Source organism: Cavia porcellus, unplaced genomic scaffold (genome assembly GCF_034190915.1).
Source record: "Cavia porcellus strain 051 isolate PalLab524CR breed Dunkin Hartley unplaced genomic scaffold, mCavPor4.1 scaffold_10, whole genome shotgun sequence".
Classification (NCBI taxonomy): Eukaryota; Metazoa; Chordata; class Mammalia; order Rodentia; family Caviidae; genus Cavia; species Cavia porcellus.
The window spans coordinates 48,991,185-49,015,863 of NW_026947493.1; the positions used below are offsets into that span (position 1 = coordinate 48,991,185).

General features: G+C 43.5%; 1 protein-coding gene and 1 long non-coding RNA gene across 3 annotated transcripts in view; one reads left to right on the forward strand and one right to left on the reverse strand.

Moving 5' to 3' along the window:
* Positions 1–14,101, reverse strand: part of Sbspon (somatomedin B and thrombospondin type 1 domain containing) — a 25,791-nt gene extending 11,690 nt beyond the window's left edge. The window contains exons 1-2 of the mRNA XM_013143771.2: positions 13,830–14,101; positions 1,972–2,166 (exon numbers count right to left, since the gene is read on the reverse strand). Coding sequence (XP_012999225.2) covers positions 1,972–2,166; positions 13,830–14,043 — 409 coding nt within the window. The 5' untranslated portion in view covers positions 14,044–14,101. The remainder of the gene's footprint in view (positions 1–1,971; positions 2,167–13,829) is intronic.
* LOC134477899 (uncharacterized) lies at positions 2,163–24,669 on the forward strand. 2 transcript variants are annotated; one of them, XR_010050181.1, is made up of 4 exons: positions 2,163–6,537; positions 6,882–8,713; positions 10,419–10,482; positions 24,338–24,669. It is a non-coding gene; the product is annotated as an uncharacterized LOC134477899 (long non-coding RNA). The 2 variants fall into 2 exon arrangements; XR_010050180.1 differs by having other exon boundaries at positions 2,163–8,713.
* Positions 24,670–24,679: the final 10 nt, after the last annotated feature.

The window sequence follows — 24,679 nt, forward strand, 5'->3', positions numbered from 1 at the left end:
AAATGAACCACAGGTTACCCATTTCCTCACCACAGCCTGAGACTCCTCCATCAAAATCAAATTTGGTTTTTTAAATGAGAGTCAAGCAAGCAGATTTTTTTTTTTTTTTTTTTTTTTTTTTTAGCCTACAGCACCTCGTATTTCCAGGCAGTCTCCCTTCCAGTACTAACCAGGCCCAACCCTGCTTAGGGTTGGGAGATCAGAGGAGATCAGGTGCGTTCAGGGTGGTATGGCCTTAGACTAGCAAGCAGATTTTTAAGGCCTGCTCTACACACCTGTGACACTGTTCCCAGTATCTGTTGGCCTTTAATAAGACGGGACCTTCAGAGCCTGCCCTCGCCCAGCATAGTGGCACATGCCTATAATCCCAGCAAGAAGATTCCAAGTTTAAAGTTGGTAAGATGCTGTCTCAACATAAAATTTAAGAATAAAATAAAATTTTAAAAAATTTTTAAAAAATTTTAAAATGAATTCAGCAATTCCTGAGTTCAATTTCCAGTACTGTGCAAAACAAAGGTGAAAAGATCTCAAGTTAGCTCTGATGTAGATACATCCTGCTATGTCTTAGACATCACCTAGACAGATAAGGTCCCTCGTAAGTCCTATCTTGGGAGTTCCTGTGCCATCTCCTGTTGCATACCACCCCATCCCAGCCCCAGTCTGTCTCCTTCTGGACAGACCATGCTGAGAGGATTTGTTCTTCCCCACCACTCCATTTAAGCACCGCCCAGGAGGGCCTGGTGTATCGCTGCCTCTCCTAGTGATACCTTTGCTCTCATTATCCCTGAATCCCTCAGCCCCCTACACCTGACAACCAGGTTTGATCTGGCTGTCCCAGCAACTATACACTTCTCAGCCCATCTGCAGGGCATCTCCTGCCTTTCGTCTCCCTCAGATCTCATTAGACTTGCTGTTCACTCATCTAATATCAGCTGTACCATATGCCACCCACAGCTGTCCATTTCCAGGATTAATTTCCTGGAGCCGTATTATTGCATCCCTCTCTGTTAGATCATGCCCTATGTGAAAGCAGGCTCTGCATGAACTCTTCCTCCACTGTAGCCTGGGTGCCCAGCCAGATTCTGAGTAAATATTTATGTGTGGAAAAAAGAAAGAACTAAATGACTGATGCAGGTTGTGTTGGCTTTGAAGTATTCCAACCTATGAAAAACACAAGGTCTTTGCTATCCCAATATGTCAGTGTTTTGCCCTGTTGTGTTCGATCCAGATCAATACATCGATCCTGGTCCATTCTCTTTCTTTGTGAGACTCACTGGGTTCCTGGTCATGAGTGAGCCTGCTTTTAAACCCACTGCTGGCTGCTTCACAACCAGAGTAATCTTTTCAAATCACAAATCGGGTCACACGTAACTCAGTCCTGTCAGCTTGAGAAGAGAGGCAGGTGTTTTCACAGAATCATTTTATCATCATTCAGAAATTTATCTTTTTTCTACCATTTGCGTTTATGAGTATGCAAAAAATAATGTGCAAATCTAAACTCCTGCCTAATGCAGAATCACAGTGGAAGTGAAATTACCAGCCAGCATGAAATAGCATCATATCTAACTTCCTTTATCACCTAAAAACCACATGCGTGTAAAGCTGGGAGTGTAGCTCAGTGGTAGAGCACTTGTCCAACTGTTCCGTTCTGAGTTCAAGTCCCAGCACCTCTGCGGGGGGGCAGGATTCCATACATGTGGCTGATTTTATTACTGAGCCCATACAGAATGAGAATGGGCCATGGGATTAAAAACGCCCTCAGAGGAAGGCCAGGGAGAGGGAGGCTTTTTTCAGCTGGCCATCAGTTCCTCTATTAAGCGTTTCCTGAGCTTCCTATCTCCTTTGGGCAGACCGGTCCACCCCACTCCCTGCAGGGTTGGAATTTTCCCTGCATAGCCTGTGACCTTTTATGGAATGAAGAGGCCAAGAGGTCAGCAAAGAGAGCCCAGCCCAGCCCTGAGAACACGGTACCGAAGGCGTGTCCGCAGTCCCGGCCGAGCTTCGTGGAGTACTCCAGGCAGCCGGCTTGCTCCTCCAGTGGAGGGCAGGGCGCCCCGCCGTTCTGTGGCTCCTGGCGCACCGAGCGCCTCCGCACGCGGGTCGTTGGCTTGCACTGGTCCGCGCAGCCACTCCAGGCGCTCCACTCCCCCACGAAGCATGGGCGAGCTGCAAAACAGCGCCGCAAGGTGCTTACCTGAGTCCGCCCAGCCAACGTCCTGGGCGGTCCCGCCAATGCAAACAGAAAGTTTAGGTCACAGAAATTTCACTTTGACCAGTGGACTCGCAGAGCCTCGGCAGGTCCCTGCTGACATGGACTCCACCCTGGGTAACTGGTAACAGAAGGCCTCTGAGAAACGGGGAGATCTAGGGGTGCCAGGGGTCTTTTTGAGCCAGGCACACACACCCAAATTCCTCCAGGGCACTTCCTCATCCTGCAACCTCAGATAAGATCTTCTCTTTTAATTTGTGCTATTATCTGAGCCTGCCATAACATTTTTTTCTTCCTTTTTCAGATCACTTATTTCACTTGAACATATTTATAGGGTACACTGTGATATTTGGATACATATATACAATGCGTAATGACCAGATAGATCCTGGTAGTTGGCAATCCACCATCTCAGATGTTCATTGCTTTGTGTTGGGAACATTCTGGCCCCTTTCCACCAGCTATTTTGAAACATACCATTTATTGTTGCCAGCCATAGTTACCATACTGTGCTATAGCCCATCTGCAGTTACTTCTATGAACTGCATGCCTGTACCAGGTAACTGTCCTCTTTCTGTCTCTCTGCCAACACCAGTCCATTTTTATTATAACAGTAATATCTCTTCATTGTAGAAAACATAGAAGGGGAAAGAAGCAAAAAAAACAAAACACACTTCACCCACCATTACTTACCCGAATCAGTTCTCAGCAAATGTGTCTCCACAAGACACATGCCGTCGGGTCACATGCAGGGACCCCTTTCCTTAGACTTCCCCCATTTGTTCTCTTTTCATCCTCGTGGCTCACACGCTCATAAATAGTGAGAGCTGGAGTTGGAGGTGAGCTGTCAGGGCCGGGAAAAGTAAGAAGCACTCGCAACCACACAGCAGAGGTGGAGGAGGGCACAATACGTCCCCAGGTCTTGCTCTTTCTATTCCTGTGCTAAACTTCACACATTTGTTAGACCTCAGCGCTCCCCTGGCCTCTGGCAACCAGCCATGTGCTGTGTTCTGGAGTTCAGTGACATGTTTTAGGAGTCATCCGATGGACAAATTGAGCCACTCTATTCTGTTGATTCTGAAGTCTGCTTACCAAATCTGAAAATGGGATTTAAAACTGCAATTTCTTCACCATGACTATAAAATCAGCTGGTTTCCCATTTAACTTTCAGATTGAAAGTCCTAATGAGTCTTTTAAAAGGACTCTAATGAGTTTATGAATTGAATTACTTTGGGACATGAAATGAAATATACGAGAAGAAAAGAACAGGAAAACAGATGTGCCCCTGAACTAGATTCCCCACAAACTGAGTCCAAATTTCCCAACCTACTGCCCACCATCATACTTTCGAGTTCACAGAATCACCCTGGCGTCCTTGAGACCGTGATGTGGACTCTTGACAGTCTACAGGTGAAGACTGAGTTCACCTTTCAGCAGACCCTAGTATAGGGCTCCTGGTTTGAGGAGGGCATATTTGGCAGTGCACAGCTTACCCTGATGTGTAAAGAGTCACACACAACATAAGTATCTGTCAGTAAAATTTCAATTCTACTTTAAAACATGTTTTACTTCATTATCTAAAAACTCACAGCCAGGCCATGTCCACTACCTAAAGAAGCAACAATGAGCCATATTAGTATTTGTTCCTAAGGTCTGCCATGCATACTTTGCTTTGCCCGGTATCAAGTGATTTCTTGCTCTGATCACCTCCTGTTGACCCCTCCCCTTTTATTTCATTCTGTTATTTCATTGGTCGTTTGAACCCAATGCATTTAAAGAGACTGCTGCAGAATGGGAGCTGTTGAGAAAGACTCCTTCAGTTCTTAATTTGTTCAGTACCTCACTTCCTTCCAGACCTCTCCATCCTGCAGTCCAGTTGTTACTGGTCTGACATGTTAAACTTGAATAATAATTACTGATATATTTGGCTTTTAAATGCATTTATTTCAAATATTAGTATTTGAGCATCATTAGAAAATAAAATTTTGCCATGACATTAACTCATAACTGAGTACTATAGCTGGGAATGGTGGCACATGCCTGAAATCCTAGCACTCAGGAGGCCAAGACAGGAAGGTTGCTGTGAGTTCAAGGCCAACCTAAACTACAGAGCCAGTCCCTGTCTCAAACAACAAGCCACCCAACAACAACAAAAGAACTAGGTAACGTGGCTTCGGGTTAGACTATCCATATGATAAAAGATGACAGTGGAAGACTGTTTTGAGTGAATGTAGCCTCTTGGGGTTTCATCCATTGTGTTTCATGTTTGTGTTTATTGTATATGATTTGGTCCTACAGTTGAAGTCCTCAAAATCAAAATCATTGTATTGATTGTTGTTTTTCTTGGCTAAGGTTTGTCCTTCGCAAAATGCTATTTCCTGTCTTTCCGATTCATAATCTTAAAAGTCCCATACAGAGCTGGGTGTGGTGTCAATGCCTATATGCCCAGTGACTTGGAAGACAGAGGCAAAAGAATCACTTGGTCCCTAGAGTTGTAGATCAAGCAATATAATCAGACTCCACTTTGAAAAAATAAAATTAAATCTCCACTAGACAATCAAAATATAGGGTCCAGGACAGTGGCTTCATTATAAGACAAAATGGGAAAAAGATCACATAGAATTATATGAATAAAAATGTGTGCTACAAAATATTTTGTGTTGGAAGATTAATCTGAGTAATTTTTCCTCTTCTGCACCTTTCTATTCCCGATTCACTTGTGAACTTTTGGTTATTTGGATTGCAAACCATCAAAAGATCATAAAAGCTCTTTGGTCACAGAGGTTATAGGAAGTACAGGAACTTCAGACAGATTTATTACCACCAGTCATATATTACATCTGCATGACACAAATTTCCTTTTGAACTATTTCATTAGTATTCGTGTCTCTTATCTCACTACAGCTTATCTCATTCACATCTATGCTCGGCGTATCAAAATAGTCTTTCTTCAAATGTGACTTTTCCGATTTCTCAGTCTAATTTCATCGGTTGGTAATGAAGCCAGTCAAATTGAGGAAAAGTGGTATGATCTCCTCTGACTCCAAGCTTGTCTTTCCTTTCCAGCTGTTCACTAGATAGGTTTGATATCATCACTCCACCTTTTTCAAGGGAAGGAAGCCTAGAATTAATGGTTGCCAGGAATCTTGGCAAATTCTTCTTTGTTTAAACCCAGCCTAATATTCAATTGGTTTCTCTAGAAGCAGCCCAAAAGATGGCGATTTGAATGCAAGTAATTTATCTGGGAGATGATCCTCAGATGTCCCACAGAGAGACATGCAGGGTGGAGAAATGGAGAACAGAGACATAAATGGACATCTGAGCCCCTATTGTAGGCCTGGGTGCTCAGCCCACTGGAGAGTGAGACAGTGGATAGCGTCAGAGTGAAGGAATGATCTGTTTCTTCTTGATTTGCCAGCTGGTCTTCCTTCCTCAAGAGCTTTCTGATGATCAGATTTCCTCCCACAGAAGAATGGCCAAGAACAGGCAAGCTGTAGAGTTCTGTCATCAACCTACACACAGGGGTAGAGTACGTTTGCACATGATCTAACAGGGAGAAGAGTTGTATCCTAGCACAATCCCAGAAAAGACTTTAAAATGTGAATCACTGGGATTTTTTCTTTGAAAAATCTCTCTCATTTCATTTGGGATGAACTCCAAACTCCTTGCCATGGCCTACCAAGCCCCATGTGACCTGGCCTCTGCCTGAACCTCCACTTCCACCTGGAGCTTGACACGACTCCCCACCTCACACAACCCCCCACCCCACACCCACTGTGCTCCATGCCCCAGCCACACTGGGCTCTGTAAGCTTTGAACACAACAAGCCCATTTGTACGGAGACTGCTGTACACATCTCCATTCTCCCCACAGTGAGCACGGCTGGGTACTGCTCACCCTTTAGATCTCAGATGGACTGTTTCCTCTCCTGAGTCCTTCTCTGCCCGGCTTCTCTAGGTAGTCACCCAGCCCTGTCCACACCACACACACACACACAGAAAGACACATGCACACACACTTCCTCTTGGAGCTTGACGTTCCTTGTCTTGCTGTAGCTCTACAATTCCTAATTATATGTTTGCTTTATTTATTGTTCCTGTCAAGGACCGTGACCATTTTTCATTTCTTGCCTGGTGCTTGTCCCATGGTGCTCAAGAAACATTTGCTGAAATATGAATGAATGAAATGGCATTCATCAAGTCCTCTTCCCTGAATAATGTCCTACATGAAGCAGACATTAGTCTGCACTGACCATAAGAAATAGGAGTGGAAGGACCGGAGCATATCAGAAACCCCTACAGCCAAAAATACAGGGATTCTCAATCCAGGTCAGTGTACTGCTGGTTCTTCTGATAGCAGCAGCCCCAGAGGGTGTGAGGTAGAAGGCACATTGCTCTCTGTGCCTTCTGTTTACAGAGAGATCCAGTCTTTCTTGGCATCTACAATCCTTTCAAATCCTCTCTAATCCTTCTATATCTCCTGCCAGTACCATATCTTGAAAGTAATAAGCCCTTTTAATTTTATGATTTGTGGCATGATGTATTCCTGTTTATTTGGTCCCAGTTTTCCTCATTCAAAGTTGCAGTATATGATGGAAAAAAATGTGTATCTATCTTATCTGTGTCACTCACAATCTTCCTGTTTCCATACGTCCCCTTCCCTTCCAACATAGACCTCTCCAATGGAGACTCCAGCTTCCGGCTCCATCTTTCTGTGGTGCTTCCCCTCTCAAAGTTACCACTGGACTTTCTCCAGATCCACTCACAGCTCAGTGAGTTGTGCCAACAGGCCTGGACATGTTATTCTCAGTCTGCAGGTACCAAAACATAATTTTTCAAAATGTTTTTCTTGATGATGTCAAATCCACGCAGGCACACAAAGCAGCGATTAAACTGCTAAACAGAGAAGAGTCTTTCATTTTCTAAATATTTGGATTATTTCTTGCCCAGTGTAAGGACTTATTCTCATTTTCATGTACCAATGCTTCATTGCTTAATCACAGAGACTCCAGCATTCACTGTCCTTGGTAATCTAGCACAGGCTTCCTGGCTCTTAGCCGCCGAAGTTTAAGGCCACCCATGGCCAAGTACTTTATCCCTCACACTGATAAGTTCAGTCATAGATGATCGATTATCGCTATGGAAATGTTCTTTATACACTCCACATACCGCAGTACCCACTTACCTATACCTACTGCCTCTTGACAATCTATGAAAGAAAAGCAAGACAGCTTTTTCTCCCAGTACACAGAGACACAGCCATCTCCTGCTGTCACCTGCTTTTGTCTGTGTATCTGTTACCTATTATCTGTCTGTATCATCTACATCTACATCTGCATCTATATCCTTGTCTGTGTAACACGTCAAAGCTACTCTGAAAATTAAATGTGACTTTATTGCCCAAAAGCCTGTTTGCCCCCACAAAATGCTCCAATATAATGATCAAGTATTTTTTTCTTCTTGCAGAATGCATGTTTTCTGAACCCCAATGATTTTTCTTTTGAGACATTAACTGGGGAAAGTTCAAGAAATCCTGGCAAGACAATGAAATGGGATGCTTCCTTAGACAAGTGGAATTTTACACACCCTGTAAACCCAAAGGTAAAAAGGCATGGATAAAAATAGACAAATGATGCTATTTTTTTTTTCTGAGCAGCAGGTTTCTAGGTGAGTTGTTTTCTTCTTTTATGCATTTCTATATTTCCCAAATTGTCTCCAACAAATATATATTTTTCAGTCAAGGAAGAAAACTAGTATTTAAAAAAGGAACTGTGGATATACCCCAGATGGCAGTGCTCTCTAAGGTCACAGGTAACAAACACCCCCAATTACTCTGCACGGTTTTTTGACAAATGTTAAGTGACATCATGATGGCCATCAAGGATTTCAAAGAAAACCAGGTGTGCAGTTCAGTAGCAGAGCATGCGTTTAGCCTGGGCTTGATCCCCAGCACCCCACCAAAAAAACACAGTGGTGGTGGTGGTGATGGTGCAGAATGGGATACCCAGTCCCCCAAAACATAGACTTGATGGAAAGATGGCTCATTCATCCAGCCAGTATTTATTTGGGACCTACCCTCCAAAACAGTTTCTCAGAAAGCTTTGTTTCTTTGAGCAGAAAAACAATGTTTAAGAGGCACAAGCTCTGGATCCAGATCTCATGGGTTCAGACCTCACTGTATCACTTATTAGTGGTGTGACTTCTGACAAATTACCTAACCTCTCTGTGCCTCAGTGACTTAGTCCATAAAATAAGACCAAAACAGAAAACAACATCAGCAGACTGGAAGACTCTAGTACGTTAACAGCTACGAAGTGCTCGGGAGAGTGCCTGGGCCAGAACCAAAGCCAGGTGGTCACCAACAACTTCAGCCTCGTTCACTCCACACCTGAGGGCTGCAACCAAACGCTGCTAAGCCAAGTCCACCTCCAGGCCCCGCTCTGTTTTTCACCAAAGGTGAAGGAAGAAGAAGCCAAACGATGCCCTGCACATGGCTCTGCCTCAGGTACAGCTTCGGTGTTCTTCATCATCACTCCCTGAGACATTTTTTCTCTATGTGAGTTTTGGAGCCTTTATTTACCATCACAGTGCCCCTCTTCTTTCCAGCAATGATGCCACCAGATCTCAGTCACCTTGTTTACAGGGTCCCCATAAACCTAAAAGAATACTGGTCTACAGAAGCTACTCAATTTTTGTCCCACACTAGTTGAGATAATTATTACCCTTCCCTTCAGTTGCTGCCCATGATCCAGTGCACCCTGGAGTGCAGCAGGTAGACCTTAGCATGCAGACTTCATGGACCCAGTTTGTGAATTAGAGAAGTGGTAATGCAGCCAATAACCAAGTCTTTTCCAGAAAGTTCTCCCAGGGCAACTGGAATTTGTCTGTGCCCTCTTCTATCTCTGCCCTTTCCAGGTCAGGCACACCCAGTGGAAAATTAATTAACTAATTAATTGTTGGTAGACAGGGAAGGGACTTATGGTACACTGATTGATATTAAATTCAGGTAGTCATCACAGTATGATTTTCTGAGATAATTCATTTCAGAAGAGACTTCTTTATTCTACAGCTTTAATAACAGGATTTTTTATTGTTGTTTAATGGCACATGATGAAACCCAAGAGCTCACACAAGTCCTGCTCTATACTATGCTACATTCCCAGACCCTTTTGTTTTTTATTTTCAGACAAGGCTGGCTTCAAACTTGCAATCCTCCTGCCTCAGCCTCCCAAGTAGCTGGCTTACAGGAATGTGGCACCATACGGAGTTAATTTTTTGTATTTTTACATGAGAAAAAAAATTTTTTTTATTTAGAAAAATAAATGCCAATATTTTATCTCTTAGCTACACCCCTTCTAAAATGCACTTATTAAGAAAAAAACAGAAGAAACAAAAATAAAGCATGCTTAGTTACACTGATGCAATTACAGTTTTCATTCAGGTTGAAGATAATATCAATCAAAAAGGCTTTGAGCAGCAATAATATAACCTGAAAGAAGAGGAGATTCTAAGAAGCAGAATGGTCTTAAGCATACCCAGTAACTAACTTGATATGTCCAAGAACATGTAATAACCATGCATTGGCGTGGCTGGTGGCCACTTAAAATCAGACATCACAGATTCAAAGTCTGAGCTCTACTTGCTCATTCACATGAACTTGAGCTGTGGGAGCCCTTGGCAAAGCTCAGCTCTGACCTCTGTAAGAAGCCAATACAGCCTGGTACAGTGGCACATGCCAGTAATCCTAGCTACAACGCAGTCTGTGACAGAAGGATCACAGGTTCAAGGACAGCTGGGGCAATTTACTGAGACCCTGTCTCAAAATAAAAAAGGACTGGACATGCAGCTCAGGGGGAGAGCACCCCTGGGTTCAATCCCCTGGTACCACAAAACAACCAGAACAAATGCTAATGCAGGTTAGCTCAGGCACTCAGGGTAGATGCCTTGTGTTGAGTGTCTCCTCCTCACATCTAGGTGAGACCCTCACTAAGCATGCTAATACTTATGAGGCAAAATATATTTATATGGCATGTAATCTTTTTTTTTCATTTATTAGTTCAGAGTGGAAATGGCACATAATCTTAAAAAATTATCAATAGTCTTCTATCAGTTCAGGGCAAGTAAAACTGTAATCACCAAATGAGTTAGGAAAAAAGAAATTTAAACATTAGCAGTTTTTGGACTTTGGACCTGTCTGTTTTTGCACTCAGGAGCTGTGGAACAGAACTGCCTTTCTTACAGACTTGTTGGGGAGATGAGCCATGTGTATACAAGGTAGGAGTACAATGAAAACTACATATGACAATAGTAATACGCATTTTATTACACTGTCACAAAATTATGTAAGTACTTCACCACATAAAATGTTCGCTGGTGTCCGTAAGAGCTGACCGGCAGCGCTATCAAAGTCCCCGTTGTGCTCCGGGCCCAGGCTTTCCAGGCATTCCCTGCTTGACAATCACAGCCGCTGGCTGTATCCTTGTCCTTCTGCAAAGGAGCTGAACCTGGTCACAAAGCCAGTAGGGGGCCGGGCAAAGACTGAACCTAGCATTCTCTCACATGAAGGGCAGAGCTGAGGCAGCTGGGTTACTTCCAGGGGGAAAAAGCTCACAAGTGAACAATGCATACTTGGAAGGAAAAGTTCATGAAAATGATGGAAGCCTTCATCTCTAGATTTGCCCACAGCCAGCATTCCACTGCCCAGGCAGCTCTGGGCAGGGCAGGCAGGCCCAGGGCAAAGCAGCCCAGGGCAATGAGCTGCGAGGCCACAGTACACACAGCCCTGCTGGTCCAGCCCAGGAGGGCCCCAGGGTCTTCCTCTCCCCTCAGCTCTGCCAACCCACGCACATGCCTCTCAACACCTGGCCAGCTTCCCATGGTCTCCACTTTCTCCTTCCCTTCACAAGAAACCTCAGGCATAGAAAACTTACAGGAGGAGCCTTTTCAGCCCGGAGCTGCTTCTGTCTAGGTCTGCAAGGTCCTCAGCCAATCCCCTGGGAAAAAGTGCCTTTTGGGCTTCCAAATATGCTCTTTCTGAGTTCTAATCGACACCATTTCCTTTTGTGGCCTCAGCCCTTCCTTCACCACTCAGAGCCTTTCTCCTGGGTAAGCACTTGCTAGGATTTGTTTCTCAGATAGTAAGCTCACCTCATCTTGTCTGTACTCACTCACTGAATCAAAACAACTGCCTCTTGGTTTTACTATTTTTGCCTCCTAGACTAAAAATAAAGGATTTCTTTGTAATCAGATCAAGACTTAGAGGGTTTTTGCAACTCACCACAGCACTGTGAGGCCTCATCAGATGGCAAGATCCTCTCACTGCCTTCTCCTTGTCTTTTCCCATCCTTGCAGGGCCCTGAGTCTTTCCAAATCTGGCCACGTCCTCCCTCTGTCCTCTTCACTGTTTCAGCCTCAGAGCCTAGTACAAGTCTGGCACACAGACTGACCTCTGAGGTAATTCTTGGACAATGACCTTAGGCTCCTCTTCTAGAGCACCCCACCCTGCCCCTTCTCCCAGAGACCTCTTGTTCGTTCTCCAGGTCCAGGTTGCCCATGACTTCCTCTGAGAAGTCATCCCTGAATTCCTAGAGTTGTTCAAGACCACGTCATAGACCACCTCTATGGGTAGCAGCTCCCCCTCACCTGCAGTTTCAGTTTCTATGGTTTCACACACCCACAGTTAACCACACTGGAAACACAGAATAGAACGTTCCAGAAATAATTCACAGGTTTTAAACTGCACACCATTCAGTGTAGCATGATGAAATATCATACTGTCCTGCTTTGTCCACCTGGGACATGGGTCATCCCTTTGTCCAGTGTATCAATATTGTAGACACTACCTGCTGATTGGCCATGTAGTGACGATCTCAGTTATCAGGTATGCTGTCATGGTATTGCAGTGTTTTGTGGTCAAATATCTTTATTTTACTTTAAAAAAAAAAGCTAAGTGAAAGAATAATGATGCAAAAGAGGCATCAGGGCATAAAACATGGATGAGAGACTAACCCTGATACTCTGTGACAGTACTACAAAGGATACAGAAGAAACAGTATAGAGAGGCTGGCACTGTCAGGAGTTTCAAGTATCCACTGCGGGTCTTGGAACACATGCCCTGCAGATGAGTGGACTACATTATTTAGCACACCGCATGCCATTTTGCCTGTGTTCCTGCTGACGATGAACTCCTAAGATGCAAAGAGTGCCTCTTCATCATCTTGCCATCCCTTGCTTACCTCAGTCCTGGGCATATTATCTGCATTACATAAACTCTGTAATAATCCTTAAAATGTGGGTTTGCCCCTCATAAACGAGAGTGACTGCCAGAGGCTTGCCTTGAGTTATTCAGGTAACCTGGACACACTGGAGTTTAGGGTGCTGTGGGGAGGGCTGGGGAACCCTGCTCAAGGTGCTACATCTTCTAAACATCTAGGGTGACCATTCCATCCTACTTCAGCCTTAGAGCAAGAAAGGCAAGAAAGCGTGTTAGAAAGAATAAATGAATAAACAGAATAGATGAGGATCACTGTCCATAGGTAAATTATTAGCTGTCAGCCGGGGTCAACAAAAACATTAATATTTTTCAACTGTATGCTTTCAGCATGAGGCCTGAGTGACCGGCCTGGCCAGGGCTTGGCAGCCTCCTTGCTTAGTGAAGACACAGACAGAAGGTCACCGTACTGGGCTTCCTTTACTGAGGGGTGGCACAGGCCAAGTGTGCTCCTCTTGCTGGAAGGTCCTGAAGACGCCAATGCTGAGATCCCTGAGCCCAAACCTAACCTGTGTGTGGCTTTGGGGGCCCAGTGTGATCAGCAGGGAGCAGAGCTACTTTTGATCTAAGGCGCTGGCTTCTTTGAGGCACATCTTGTTCTTTGGGTCTTACCCTTCCATTTCTCTCTTTACCTTTTAATTCAATTGAACTGGTATTGATTGAGCTCTCCAGGGGGAAAGAAACTGTGGGAAAATTCAAATATGATAAACACTGATCCTAAAGGAAAACCATCAGATTAAAAGATAGGGACCCACAGATAACAATCCTGATCACAGAAATAAAGATGAATTACAGGAATCTCCTGAATACTTTCTAGGAGGCAACACCTCCAGGTTGTGCTACATTTTGGGGTAAGGACAACGTCAGCCTCCCAAAAACGTGCTCGCCAGAACAAAACCACTTCTGGAGCAAGCTAGGCACCAGTGGAACGTCACGGGATCCTGCTCGCCTTACCCCTCTGCAGCCTCAAGAATCCCGAGAGTTGACAGAATGAACCCTGGTCTGGCCCAGGTCTTGCCCTGGACCCGGTCAGTGCCTCCAGTCCAGGCCACTTGCGCCCTACTCAGCAGGAGTTCCTCCCGCAGAGGCGGCCCCACACCCTTCCGGAGAGCAGCAGCCTCAGCCTCCTCTGCCTGGGCTCTGGTGGGAAGGGGGCACTGCCTGGGCACTGGCGTTATCTAGATGGAGAGGACTGGGCCACGTCAGGGTGTACCGGATGCAATGCCTGGACAGAAGGACTGAGCACTCCACAACGGAAGGGGCTGGGGACACCTGTCTCCGGGCTGGGGTCTTGGGCCCCACGTCCTACCTGCCCTGGCCAGCTGGCGCCGCACCCGGCCCGGGCACCCACCTGGACACGCCCTGTCGTAGTCGAAGCAGCAGTCCCCAGTGAGGCGGCAGGCTTGGTCGCAGAAGCACGTCCCGTAGACTCGGTCCAACCTCCAGCCGCGGACGGAGCAGGCGGAGTCCCGGCCCGGGCAGCAGCGCCCGGCCTCGGCGCAGCCCGCCAGGACCCCGAGCCACAGCCGCGCCAGCGCGCACAGCGCCAGCCACAGGTGCCACATGGTCCGCGCTCGGCGGCGGGGCGCAGCACAGACCCGGCGGGCCGGGCCGGCGCCGCTCTCCCGAGCTGCCCGCCCCCCGCGCCGCCCCGCTCCTCCCCCCCCCGCCCCTCCCGTCGCGGTCCCCGCTCCCCGCCGCCCTGCAGGTGGCCCGGGCCCGCCCGCCGCAGCGCGGAGAAGCAGGTGCTCGGCGCGGCCTCCTCCCCGCGCTGCGGACGGGCTGGCCAGCGCACAGGTTCACCCCACGTCCGGGACGCGCACCGCGCCGACCTCGCCGGGAAGCCCAGCTCTCCAACCCGCCCAGACTCCGGGACACCAGGCCAGAAGACCTGCTCCTTCCTCCTCTCTTCCTGCAGCATCCTCGAGGAAGACGTTTCTGCTCCAGGCACTTGGCTTCATTTAAGAGGTCTTAATGCATGAGAAGAGGATAAATAAAATCTAAACGAAGTTCTGCTTGCTTTTAAAGGCAGTTGCCCAAAAGACAGCGTGTTCTATCCTTAGAAATAACTACGACTTTAATAAAGTGCATGCCTAACTTTTAATAGACATCCCCTTTTCTCCAAATGTATTGGGTTGTTTTTTTTTTTGTTTTTTTTTTTTTTTTTTTTTTTTTTTTTGCACCTCACGTTTTGCTCACCAATGTGTATCCCAGAAGTTTTGTTTATGTGTGTGTATTTTGCAGTCATTTAAACTGATACAATTTTTTGTTTTCTGCATTTGTGAACCTAAGAAATCCAACTGAGTTCACAGATTAATTTCCTTCCTTTCTCATACAAAGACTTCCCATGGAGGGATTTTTCTTACTCATTAAAAAAGTAACTAAAGTAAAAATGAGAAGCAGAAATAGTAAAACAATATAGCAACCAAATATAAAAAATAAACATGGTGTGAAATGAAAGAGATTTACTACTTTAGAAGAATTATATCTTGTAAACTAATCACAGATACAGACTGAGCAGCATAGAATCTAGTGTTTACCTTATTGCCCAAATTCTCAAATCTCAAAAAGAAATTCTTGTTTGTGAGGTCATACAAATAAATTTTCAGAACTGGAAAGCTTTTCTGTTTTTCTCTTTGGCTAAATCTCTCTTCCTGTTTCAGTTTAAAGAAATTTAGTTCTTGACAGCTGGAACTAAATAACCTGCCAGCAAATTACATCCTTTGCTTTTTACCCATGTTATAAGTTTTATTAGCAGCTTTGTACTAACTCAGTCATGTAATTTATCCTCCACACCTTCTCCTAGGCTGTCTGGTTCATGGAATGCCTTTAAGCAGATACTTATTCGGTAACTCCATAAGAATCTGAAATAGTTCCAGAAAGATGTAAGGAAAAATGACCCACTGGCAAGTTCATTTTCAGAAAAAAAAAAAAATAGCATGAAGTGATGACAGAAAGGAGAAGGTGAGCTCTAGTTTATGAGAGCAAAAATATAATGCCAAATGCCTACTCAAATACCATATATATATATATATATATATATATATATATATATATATGTGCATTTTTTAACCTCTCACCTTGTTTCATAATGGGAATTATATCCAAGGTCTTCACTCTTAGATGCATCCCCAGACCTATTTAATTAGTTACTTAAAGACAGGCTGCCTCTATGTCACTGAGTTGCCCAGACTGGGCTTGAACTTGCAATCCACATGCATAGCTTCCCAGAGTGCTAGGATTACAGGCATGCACCATTACACCTGGCTCTTTCTTGTTTTGTTTCTTTAATAGTTAGACAAAACATAGATTAAAAAAATCAAAAACAAAACGTTTGGAGTTTGTGCTCAGGAGTCCTGGTTTTTAAAATCAGACAAGATTTAGTGCCCATTTTGATTCTGTGATCTCTAATACCTGGTCTGAGTGTCCATCTCTTAAATATTGAACGATAATCAGATTGCCATGAGATGCCTATAAAAACAGTGACAACTGTAGATTGAGCACAAACTAGGTGCTATGTAGTATACTGTAGTGTCCACCCCACTTGCCTAACACCAAGTAAAAATCAAAGACAGTCTTACTAATGTGCACTGTAGGGGAAAGCACAAAATTTAAAAGAGGAAGAAAGCTACAAATAAATGATTATTACCTTAAAGCAAACATAAAAAGGAACTTGTGTCTGGTAAGAAGCACTGAAGAAACGCAGTCTCAAGCTTGAGCTTGTGCTGTCTTGAAAGCATCAAGATAAGCCCTTCAGCAGGCCCTGGCAAAAGCACCAATTGCTGCAGGATGGGGCAAAGTCGGGGGCACCGGCATTTAAAGCCACGACGTTCACCTCCTTGCTGGAAACTGGATGCAGGCAAATGCAACAATGGGCCACTTTGTTTCCCTGGCTGTAGATATTTGGAGAACACAAATCATCCCAGCCATCATGGGAATGAATATAGGAAGTAATCAAATGTACCTTAAAAGACATTCTTTCTTCTGAAGTATTATCTTTGGAAGCTGGCCAGGGTTGGCAAAACTATGGAGGGAAACAGAGATCTACCTGTTCATCAGCGTCCAGAAAAAAGCCATTTTAAGAGAACTCCCCCTCCACCATCTCATAGCCTTCTGCATAACTATGAGGAAAATATTCGCACCCCTTTTTTGTAGATGACAGGCAGATTAGACGTGTAGATAGTTACTGGGGAAATGGATCTAGAACTGAAACTGTTCTTCTCAAACACTACAAGAGTCTTCCCCTAACTCAAAGCTTATTATATAGGAAGGCAAAGTAAAGGCAATAAAATTAAGCATGATACTAAATACAGTATTGTAACTAGTGTATGTGAAAGTCAAAATATAAACCTTTTAAATTCAAACACTGTAAACGCAAGTGTACATTTGTATCCAGGTAAGATGGGTAGGAAGGTAATAAAGGGATCCAGGATGCCAGAAGGGCTACAAGGGAATCTCTTGAGATTGACAAATGGAGCACTTAATACAGTTTGGGGACACTTGTCACAAGCAGAATACTGGATTTCTACAATATATTTTATTGAAAATCAGACATTTTAGATTGAGAAATATATCACTATTTTAAGTCCTACTAGGACAGAAAAAAACCGACTACCAATTAAATTACAATGAACCTTGTATACAGATTTTAGCATCGACTTGTTTCAGTGCTGTGCATCTTAGAACCAAACAAATACAGAAAGACAGCGTTTTCATCATTCTACATTACATGATGCATTTTTAAAAAAAAATCTCTGAGGCAGATTTGTCATGATGCCCCCCTTTAGCTGAAGGGGGGAACAAGAGGAGGTAAATGACCAGCACAGTGTCCAATCCAGGCCTCCTGTCAGAGCTGGCACTGACCCACTGGTGGCACCCATTCTCTTGCTGGGGGTGAGTTGCTTCTGCAGGCTGAGGGCTGAGGTTAGGTAAAGATAGTCCTGCCCTCGGAAGGAGTTAGCGGAGGAGCTAGATACATGGCCAGCTGTACAGCGAGCGCGTGGTGAGGATGCTGTTAAAGGGAAGAGGAAGAGGTCTAGGGCTGGACAGTGAGGCGAGTTTTGAATCTGGGCTATAAAGATGAGGACTGTGTTACCATTAGTGTCTCCTCTTTCTTCCTGGAGTGTGTAGAATCAGTAACTCTGGGAAGGCCCTGCCCAGACAGGGTAGTATGTATTCACTGAATAACGCCCAGATGTGCAGGGGGGTTTCTAAAAGTGCTGCATTAAGGTGGAGATGCATAATGTTCTTCCTTAATCACCCTCTAGCAAGCAGTTATGAACACAACTACCAAAGTCTATGCTACCCGTTCTGTATCTCTAGACATACTGATTAAATACATGGAAATGGATATGGAGCTGGTAGATTTATTGGTTGCTTATAAAAGATCCATTCTTTCCTTCTTTTTCTAACAGTCGTGTTTTTCCTTCCATAAGAAACACTCCTTTCCCTCCCTTGTATACACAGCGCTAAGCTCTAGGAATGAAATGTCAGGGTCAGTTTCATACTTTGTAGATGGAGCACGCAGGCATTTGTGCAAAGTCCCAGGGGTTAGGAGGTTTGTTCAATAGAAGATTTGGTCTCACCTTTTCCCTTTCCGAGGTGAATGGGGACAAGGTTCATGTGAAGCTGACCCGAGATCTCAGCACAGGTCAGGAGAGACAGAGCCAGGGAATGCAGGGCTTTGATGACTGACAGTTGAAGTCATACTTCCCTCTTCTCAATCCCTTGTCCCAGTAAATCCTAAATAATTTATGCTATTTTCATTTGCAATCTCTGTGGCTTAAACAAAAGCACTCATTAGAGGTGATAAGGGAAGTGAAGAGAGATCAGGTTTTAAAGAAAAAAGGTTTGAACTGCTGCCCTGTCACTTACCAGCTAGCTACGTAACTGGAAATTAATTACTATAAACTCTTCAGGCCTCAACTTCCTGATCTGCAAAATGAGATAAGGAAAGGATTAAATTATATAATTTATACATGTCTAGTATAGTTCCTGCTATATAAGAACGAGTTAGTAATTAATGGTAATTATTGTATTTGTGTCCTCGACTTTAACACAAAAGATATGCTTTAATTATGGCTAATAATTTCTTTCATAAACTATTGTGTCAGGCTATATGGTACAATTAAAAGACTTGGCTTTCATTCTGCCAAGGGGGAATTTTGAGCATTTCCTTTAGACCTCAGTTTCCCCTCATATAATTTGATGATGTGCACCAAGAAAACCTCCAAAAATCCTTTTAGCTCAAAATAATAATATATAATTTAAAATTACTGTACTTAAATAGCAGTACAAGCCTCGGGAGAAAGTACCCATGTTCTTTCTCTGACCTTGATGGTAGGCTGAAGTAATATCGATGAAGATAAATTTCCAAGGTCTAAGGGTCTCTAAGGTGAAGTCAGAGGACTAATTTGGAGATAGACATTTATGTCCACAGATCGGTGACTTGTTCATAATAGTTACTTGTATAGATGCTTATTAGTTACTTGTATAGATGCTTATTATCATTATAACAAACTACCTCTGGACATTAATTTATAAACAAAAAGACTTATTCTGACCCACGGTTCTGGAGGTTCCAGTGCAAGATCCAGTGATCCTAGTGCTTTCAGCCTCTGGCGAGGGCCGCACATCATGGTGGGAGTGGGCGGAGCAAGAGGCATGATGAGACATGAAGAAGGGACCAGATCCCGCAGTCCCCTCCAAGGTCACACTGCGGGTGATTTCCCGCCAGCCCTCGCCATCTAAAGGCCTCAGTCTCTCAACTGCACCACCCAAGGGACTCAGCCTTCACTATATGGACCTTTGCAGAGATACTCATCCAACCCACAACAGATATGCATAAGTCAGAAAATGTATTGAAGCAATGGCATGATAAAAAATCTTAAATCTGATTTAGGAATCAAGAGATGGACATATTTTCTCTGCATGCCTGACCCTGGGAAAACTGTTGAATTTCTCAGCGCTTAGAAAATCTCAGTCATAAAATGAAGGACCTTTAGAAGCTCTATAAGGCAAATGCTATGCTGACTTAGTAACCTTAACTCTCTAATTTGGAAGTAGGCAAATTTTGCATGGCCTGTGTACTTGGAACACTTTTCAACATTTTTTGCATGGTAAGAAAAAGTCTAAAGAATACTATTTTGGTCATGTGAAAATTACATGAAATTCAAATTTCAGCATTCAGCTTTATTGGAACACAGTTATACAGTCTTAGTCCATTTTCTATTGTTAGCTGAAATAAAGACCTGACAATTTATTAAGAATAGATGTTTACTTAGCTCATGATTCTGGAAAGTCCAAGGATATGTCTGCAGTATCTGCTAGGCTTCAGCTGAGGACCTTCTAGTAAAATCAGTGCATGGCAGTGAGCTGCCTTTCTAATGAAGCAGTTCACCTCGTAGCCCATTCATCCATGAATTTCTCTCCCCTTATTACTCAATCACTTCCCACTCAACACTGTTGCATTGCGGTTCGGTTTCCAGTATGAACTTTTGGGTGACACTTTCAATCCACAGCACATGCCTGAATTTCTTACAGTTGCTTTCACGCTGAAGGGCAGTTGAGTAGCTGCATCAGGGATAAATGGTTAGACGATAAACCCTTAAATATCTATTATCTGGCCTTTAGAGAAAAAGTCTGTTGGCCCTGAATCAATCCATCCAGCTCTAAAGTCCTCAGCATATACACTAAACACTTCATAAACTACATCGCATCCGTTCGTATATAAGGAGTTTGCATAAAATGGAATTCAAAAATGAAAAAGGTATAGTCAGCATAGTCAACCTTGGCAAACATTTGACAAAGCTATGGATAGTGCCAGGATTAATCCTGCATTGCTAGAAAATTCTTCAGAATTATAAGCAAAGCTGGAAAAATGCAAAGGAGAAAATCATCTGGATAACATTAAAAAGTCATGTAATTTTGCTCCTTTTACGGTAAAATAGCATCTGATCCACAGCAGGGATCTTTATAGCAAATTCTTCTTTCTTCCTACATGCAGCTCTCACTGTGTGAGCAAGGGCATAAAGCCTGAGAGGGTACCACACAAACCACAAAGAAATGTGCCCCTTCCGGGGAGAAGAATGTTCCTAGGCTTCTAATTCTGACAAGTAAGTGGGAAGGAGCGCACACCCTGACTGTGTGGGCGTGGATGTGGTCCAGGGCTGCATGTTATAACTTTGACCTTGATCTTAGACATTTGCTGGAGAGAAAACATATTCTTTGCACGCAGAGCCTCCAAATTCTCTTGTTTACTGGGAACAACGGAGCTGCCCTTCATATTTTGTGCTAGGAGCTGTATTAAATAATTAGTGTATCATATCTTGTTGAAGCTTATAGGGCAGGTGTTATTATTTTTTATTGTTGAGATAAAGTTTAATATTGTTAAATTATTGCCCAAACTAGAGACATTTAAACCAGTTCTGTGTATTTTCAAGAGTCCACATTTTTCTTTTACTTAGAAAGTTGATTGTATAATTAACAACTGGTTTCTATTAAAAATTCATAGACTTTTTGTGATAACAAATAGGGCACAAGGTTTCAAAAGAAAAAACAGTAAGCCAGATGTGATGGTGCATGCCTTTAATCCCAGCACTCAGGAGGCTGAGACAGGAGGATTGCCATGAGTTCCAGGCCTGCGTGGGCTACATAATGAGTTCAAGGCCAGCCTGAACTACATGGCAAGACCCTGACTAAATAAATAAATAAACAAATAAATAACATCTTAAACAAGATAAAACATCAACTTTAAATAGTTATAAATGCAAGCTTTAAACATACTATTGGCTTGAAATGTAATTTTAAAAGTTGTGCATCTACTTTCAGTAAGTTTAAAGGGATAAAATTATCACCACAAAGAAAGACTGTTTTCTAACTTTGTGTAAGATGCCATACAAAGAGAAGCGTACAGCCAATAAATATGTGACAAAATGTTCAGCATCAACAGCCATTCAAGAAATGCAAATTAAAAACACTGAGATTGCATCTCACTCTGGAAAGAATGGCTACCATCAAGAAATCAATCAATAACAAATGCTGGTGAGGCTGTGGGAAGACCAGCTGGGTCCATTGTTGATGGGAATGTACTGATACAACCACTATGGACATAAATATGGAAATTCCCCAAAAAACTAAAAATGGAAGCTCCATTTGATTCAACTGTTTCCCTCCTAGGTATCACCCCTGAAGAGTTAAAGAGATCATATCACACTGATGCATGCATACACACGTTTATAGCAGCACAACTCATAGTAGCCAAATCTTGAAACAACCTATATGTCCATCAACAGATAAACGGGTAAAGAAAATGTGGTATTTATCCACAATAGAGTACTATTTTGTCACGAAGAAGGATAAATTTGAATTATTTATAGAAAATGGACACACCTTGAGCCCATAATGTAAGTGAAGTAACTCAGACACACAAGCTTAAATATTGTATAGTTCCTCTTACATGACAAACTCAACATATAAATAAAATACAAAATAAAAGACAGATATTAAAGAGAAAAAAGAGGAAAGAGAACTTATTGTAATATAGTGCAGACTGTATCCAAAAGTGTTCCTCAACTTAGTACAGTTACGTGTTTTATATGACTAACAAACAGAGAAGGGTACAGTTATAGTCACAAATGTGCTAGGAATTTGCATTTAACCAGAGGCAGTGAAATCTAAACTCCATGTCTGTGGATCATACTGGACACATGACCTCCGCACAGATTAAAGTCACCAGAGATATTTCCAAGTCCCTGCCTTTGCAGCCTTCCAAGAATTGGCGGGGATTCTAGACCTCAGTCTAGCATTGGTCAGAATGCTTAGCAATGCCCAGTTTGGCCTTTGTAGACTGACAATTATTCCTCTTCCAATCAGCAGCTCCCTCTGCTGTCCAGTTTGTGGAACTGCAGGCAATGCGCTCTCACCTTCCTCCATTTCTCCTTAGATCTCTATTTCACATTCCACAATTCGGTTCATTCTATCTCAGGAGATCTATATTTGTTTGTTTGTTTAAAGAAAATAATGTTTTTTTAACCTATATCAATACGTTTGCCTTCATTCCTGTATTAGTCTGCTAGGATTTCTGTACAAAAGAACCACAAAATGGGCCGCATGGGCTGCGAGGGCGTGGAGGGAGAGTGTTCCGTGCTTCTCCCACTGTGTTCCCCGAGCGTCCTCCCTGAGTCCATGTCTGTGGATCCAAACTCTCCCTTTACGTGAGGACAGTGTCCCTCCCACGTGACCGCATTTGGACAATAGCTCTATATGCAGGGACCTTATTTCTAAATAAGATCGCTTTAGAAGATATGAAGGTCAGATTACGAAATAGGAATTTGGGGGAACAACACAACCCATAAAAATCCGTTTTTTCTTCCTTCTTCCAACTTGCTCAGATATTGCAAGGCAGGCTTTCATTCCCATCCTCTCCTCTATCCTCCCTGTGCTGCCTTGTCAGCTAGAAAAGCATCCCATATACCATGGGAGCCTGTGAGAATGGGTACTTCTAGGAAAAACAAGGCCGTGCGCCTGGAACTTCACCTGAGACCTCCGGTTCTGCCCAGAAGCCCCTTCCCAGGCCTTCTCCAGTTAAACCAGCTTGTTTTCTTTACCTCACCCACCATCATTTGGGATATTTCCCACATGGTGCTTTCCTGCCCCAATCACTCACATTTAAATAGTATCACGTTCTGCTGTGCTTCTTTTTTTTTCTTCTATGCTTGCATTATCGGTGAGTAGTATTTTACTTGTCAAAAATAAGCCAGAATCAACATCTTTATGAGATAATAACAATTCCTCCCCCACTCCTCAAACCACCCACTCCCCACAGCCGTAGGTGCAACCATTTCTCTAAGTCCTGAGTACCAGCTATGTGCAGGGTACTGGGGCAGAGGTCAGAGATACAAACGTGAGTCATGATGTCTGCTATAAATACACTTGTAATCTGGAGAAGAGAGACACAACTAGTGCTCTGTCTTATAACAGTGATATTTATAAAATAATATTCAGCAAAGAAGATGGAGTGGTTAATTAAGCATCAGGACTCAGAAGTCCTGGTCCACCAGATAAAGTACAGCCCTCTCTGTGAAGATGCGATTTCTTTTATTTTCTGTCCTACAGAAAAGGGCTTCATGGCACATCGGAGGTGAACCAAGAAATAGATAGGAAAGGTGAATGTGATGTCAGATGAAGGGTCTTTGAGGAGTTTTCCGCCACCCACCACCCTCAGGCCACTGCTGTGTTAGACTTCTCTGAATTTGTTAAGAATCCTAGTATGTTAAAGTGAAGGGTGCCATCTTTGACCCAGGGAACATACACTTTGCTCAGTAGAAATAAAAGAAATATTTCTGAGCCAGCTTTTAGAAACTGCACTTCAAGCCTCGTCACCAACTTACAGGAGTCATTATAATTATCTAGCCAATGAAGTGTTGTCACACTTTTCATCTAGCCTATAGATACTGTTATGAGCTGCACGGTGGCCAGTCATCCATAAAAACTTTTAATTTTCTCTTGGCAGTTAGTTTCACATCATTTCCACTTGTACCAATTCTTGAAGATTGTTCGGGGCTGAATTATTTCAGTATCTGCCATATACCCACTGAGCTAAAACTGGATGCACTCATAAGCAGTATTTAGACTTACTCTTTTGAAAGAATTATCTCAATATCTCCATTGTCCCTCAGACCATCTGGTCATGGTATCAAAAGTCAGAAGGAACTTGTCAGTATGGTTTGTGTCTGAGGCCATGACTTGGTTAGGCTCTTGCACATGGGTCCTCTATTTCTCTCATTTGCTTACTATGAGTTTACAGGAGACGGTTTGCTATGGTGTCACATAAACACCCATATCTTTCTTGGTCTGCAGGTTGGTGTTTTGAGGAGTCGTTGGGGTCTTTAAAAAGGAGCCCTTCAGTCACTGAGCCTGCCCCTGAGGGGCGACTGGGGGACTGCACACTTTCTCTTCTTTTTCCTGGCCATGAGGTAAGAAATTTGTTCCACTGTTCCCTCCGTGCCATTCTCCCTGTACTCCCAGCAAAGGCTCTTATCAAGCCTGTTGGTGCACACCTACAATCCCAGCACTTGGGAGTCTAAGGCAGGAGGATCGCCGTGAGGTCCAGGCTGTGCTGCATAGGGAGTTGAAGACCAGCCTGAAATACATGGGGAGAGCCTGTCTAAGAAGGACATGGAGGCGGGAGGTGGAGCCTCT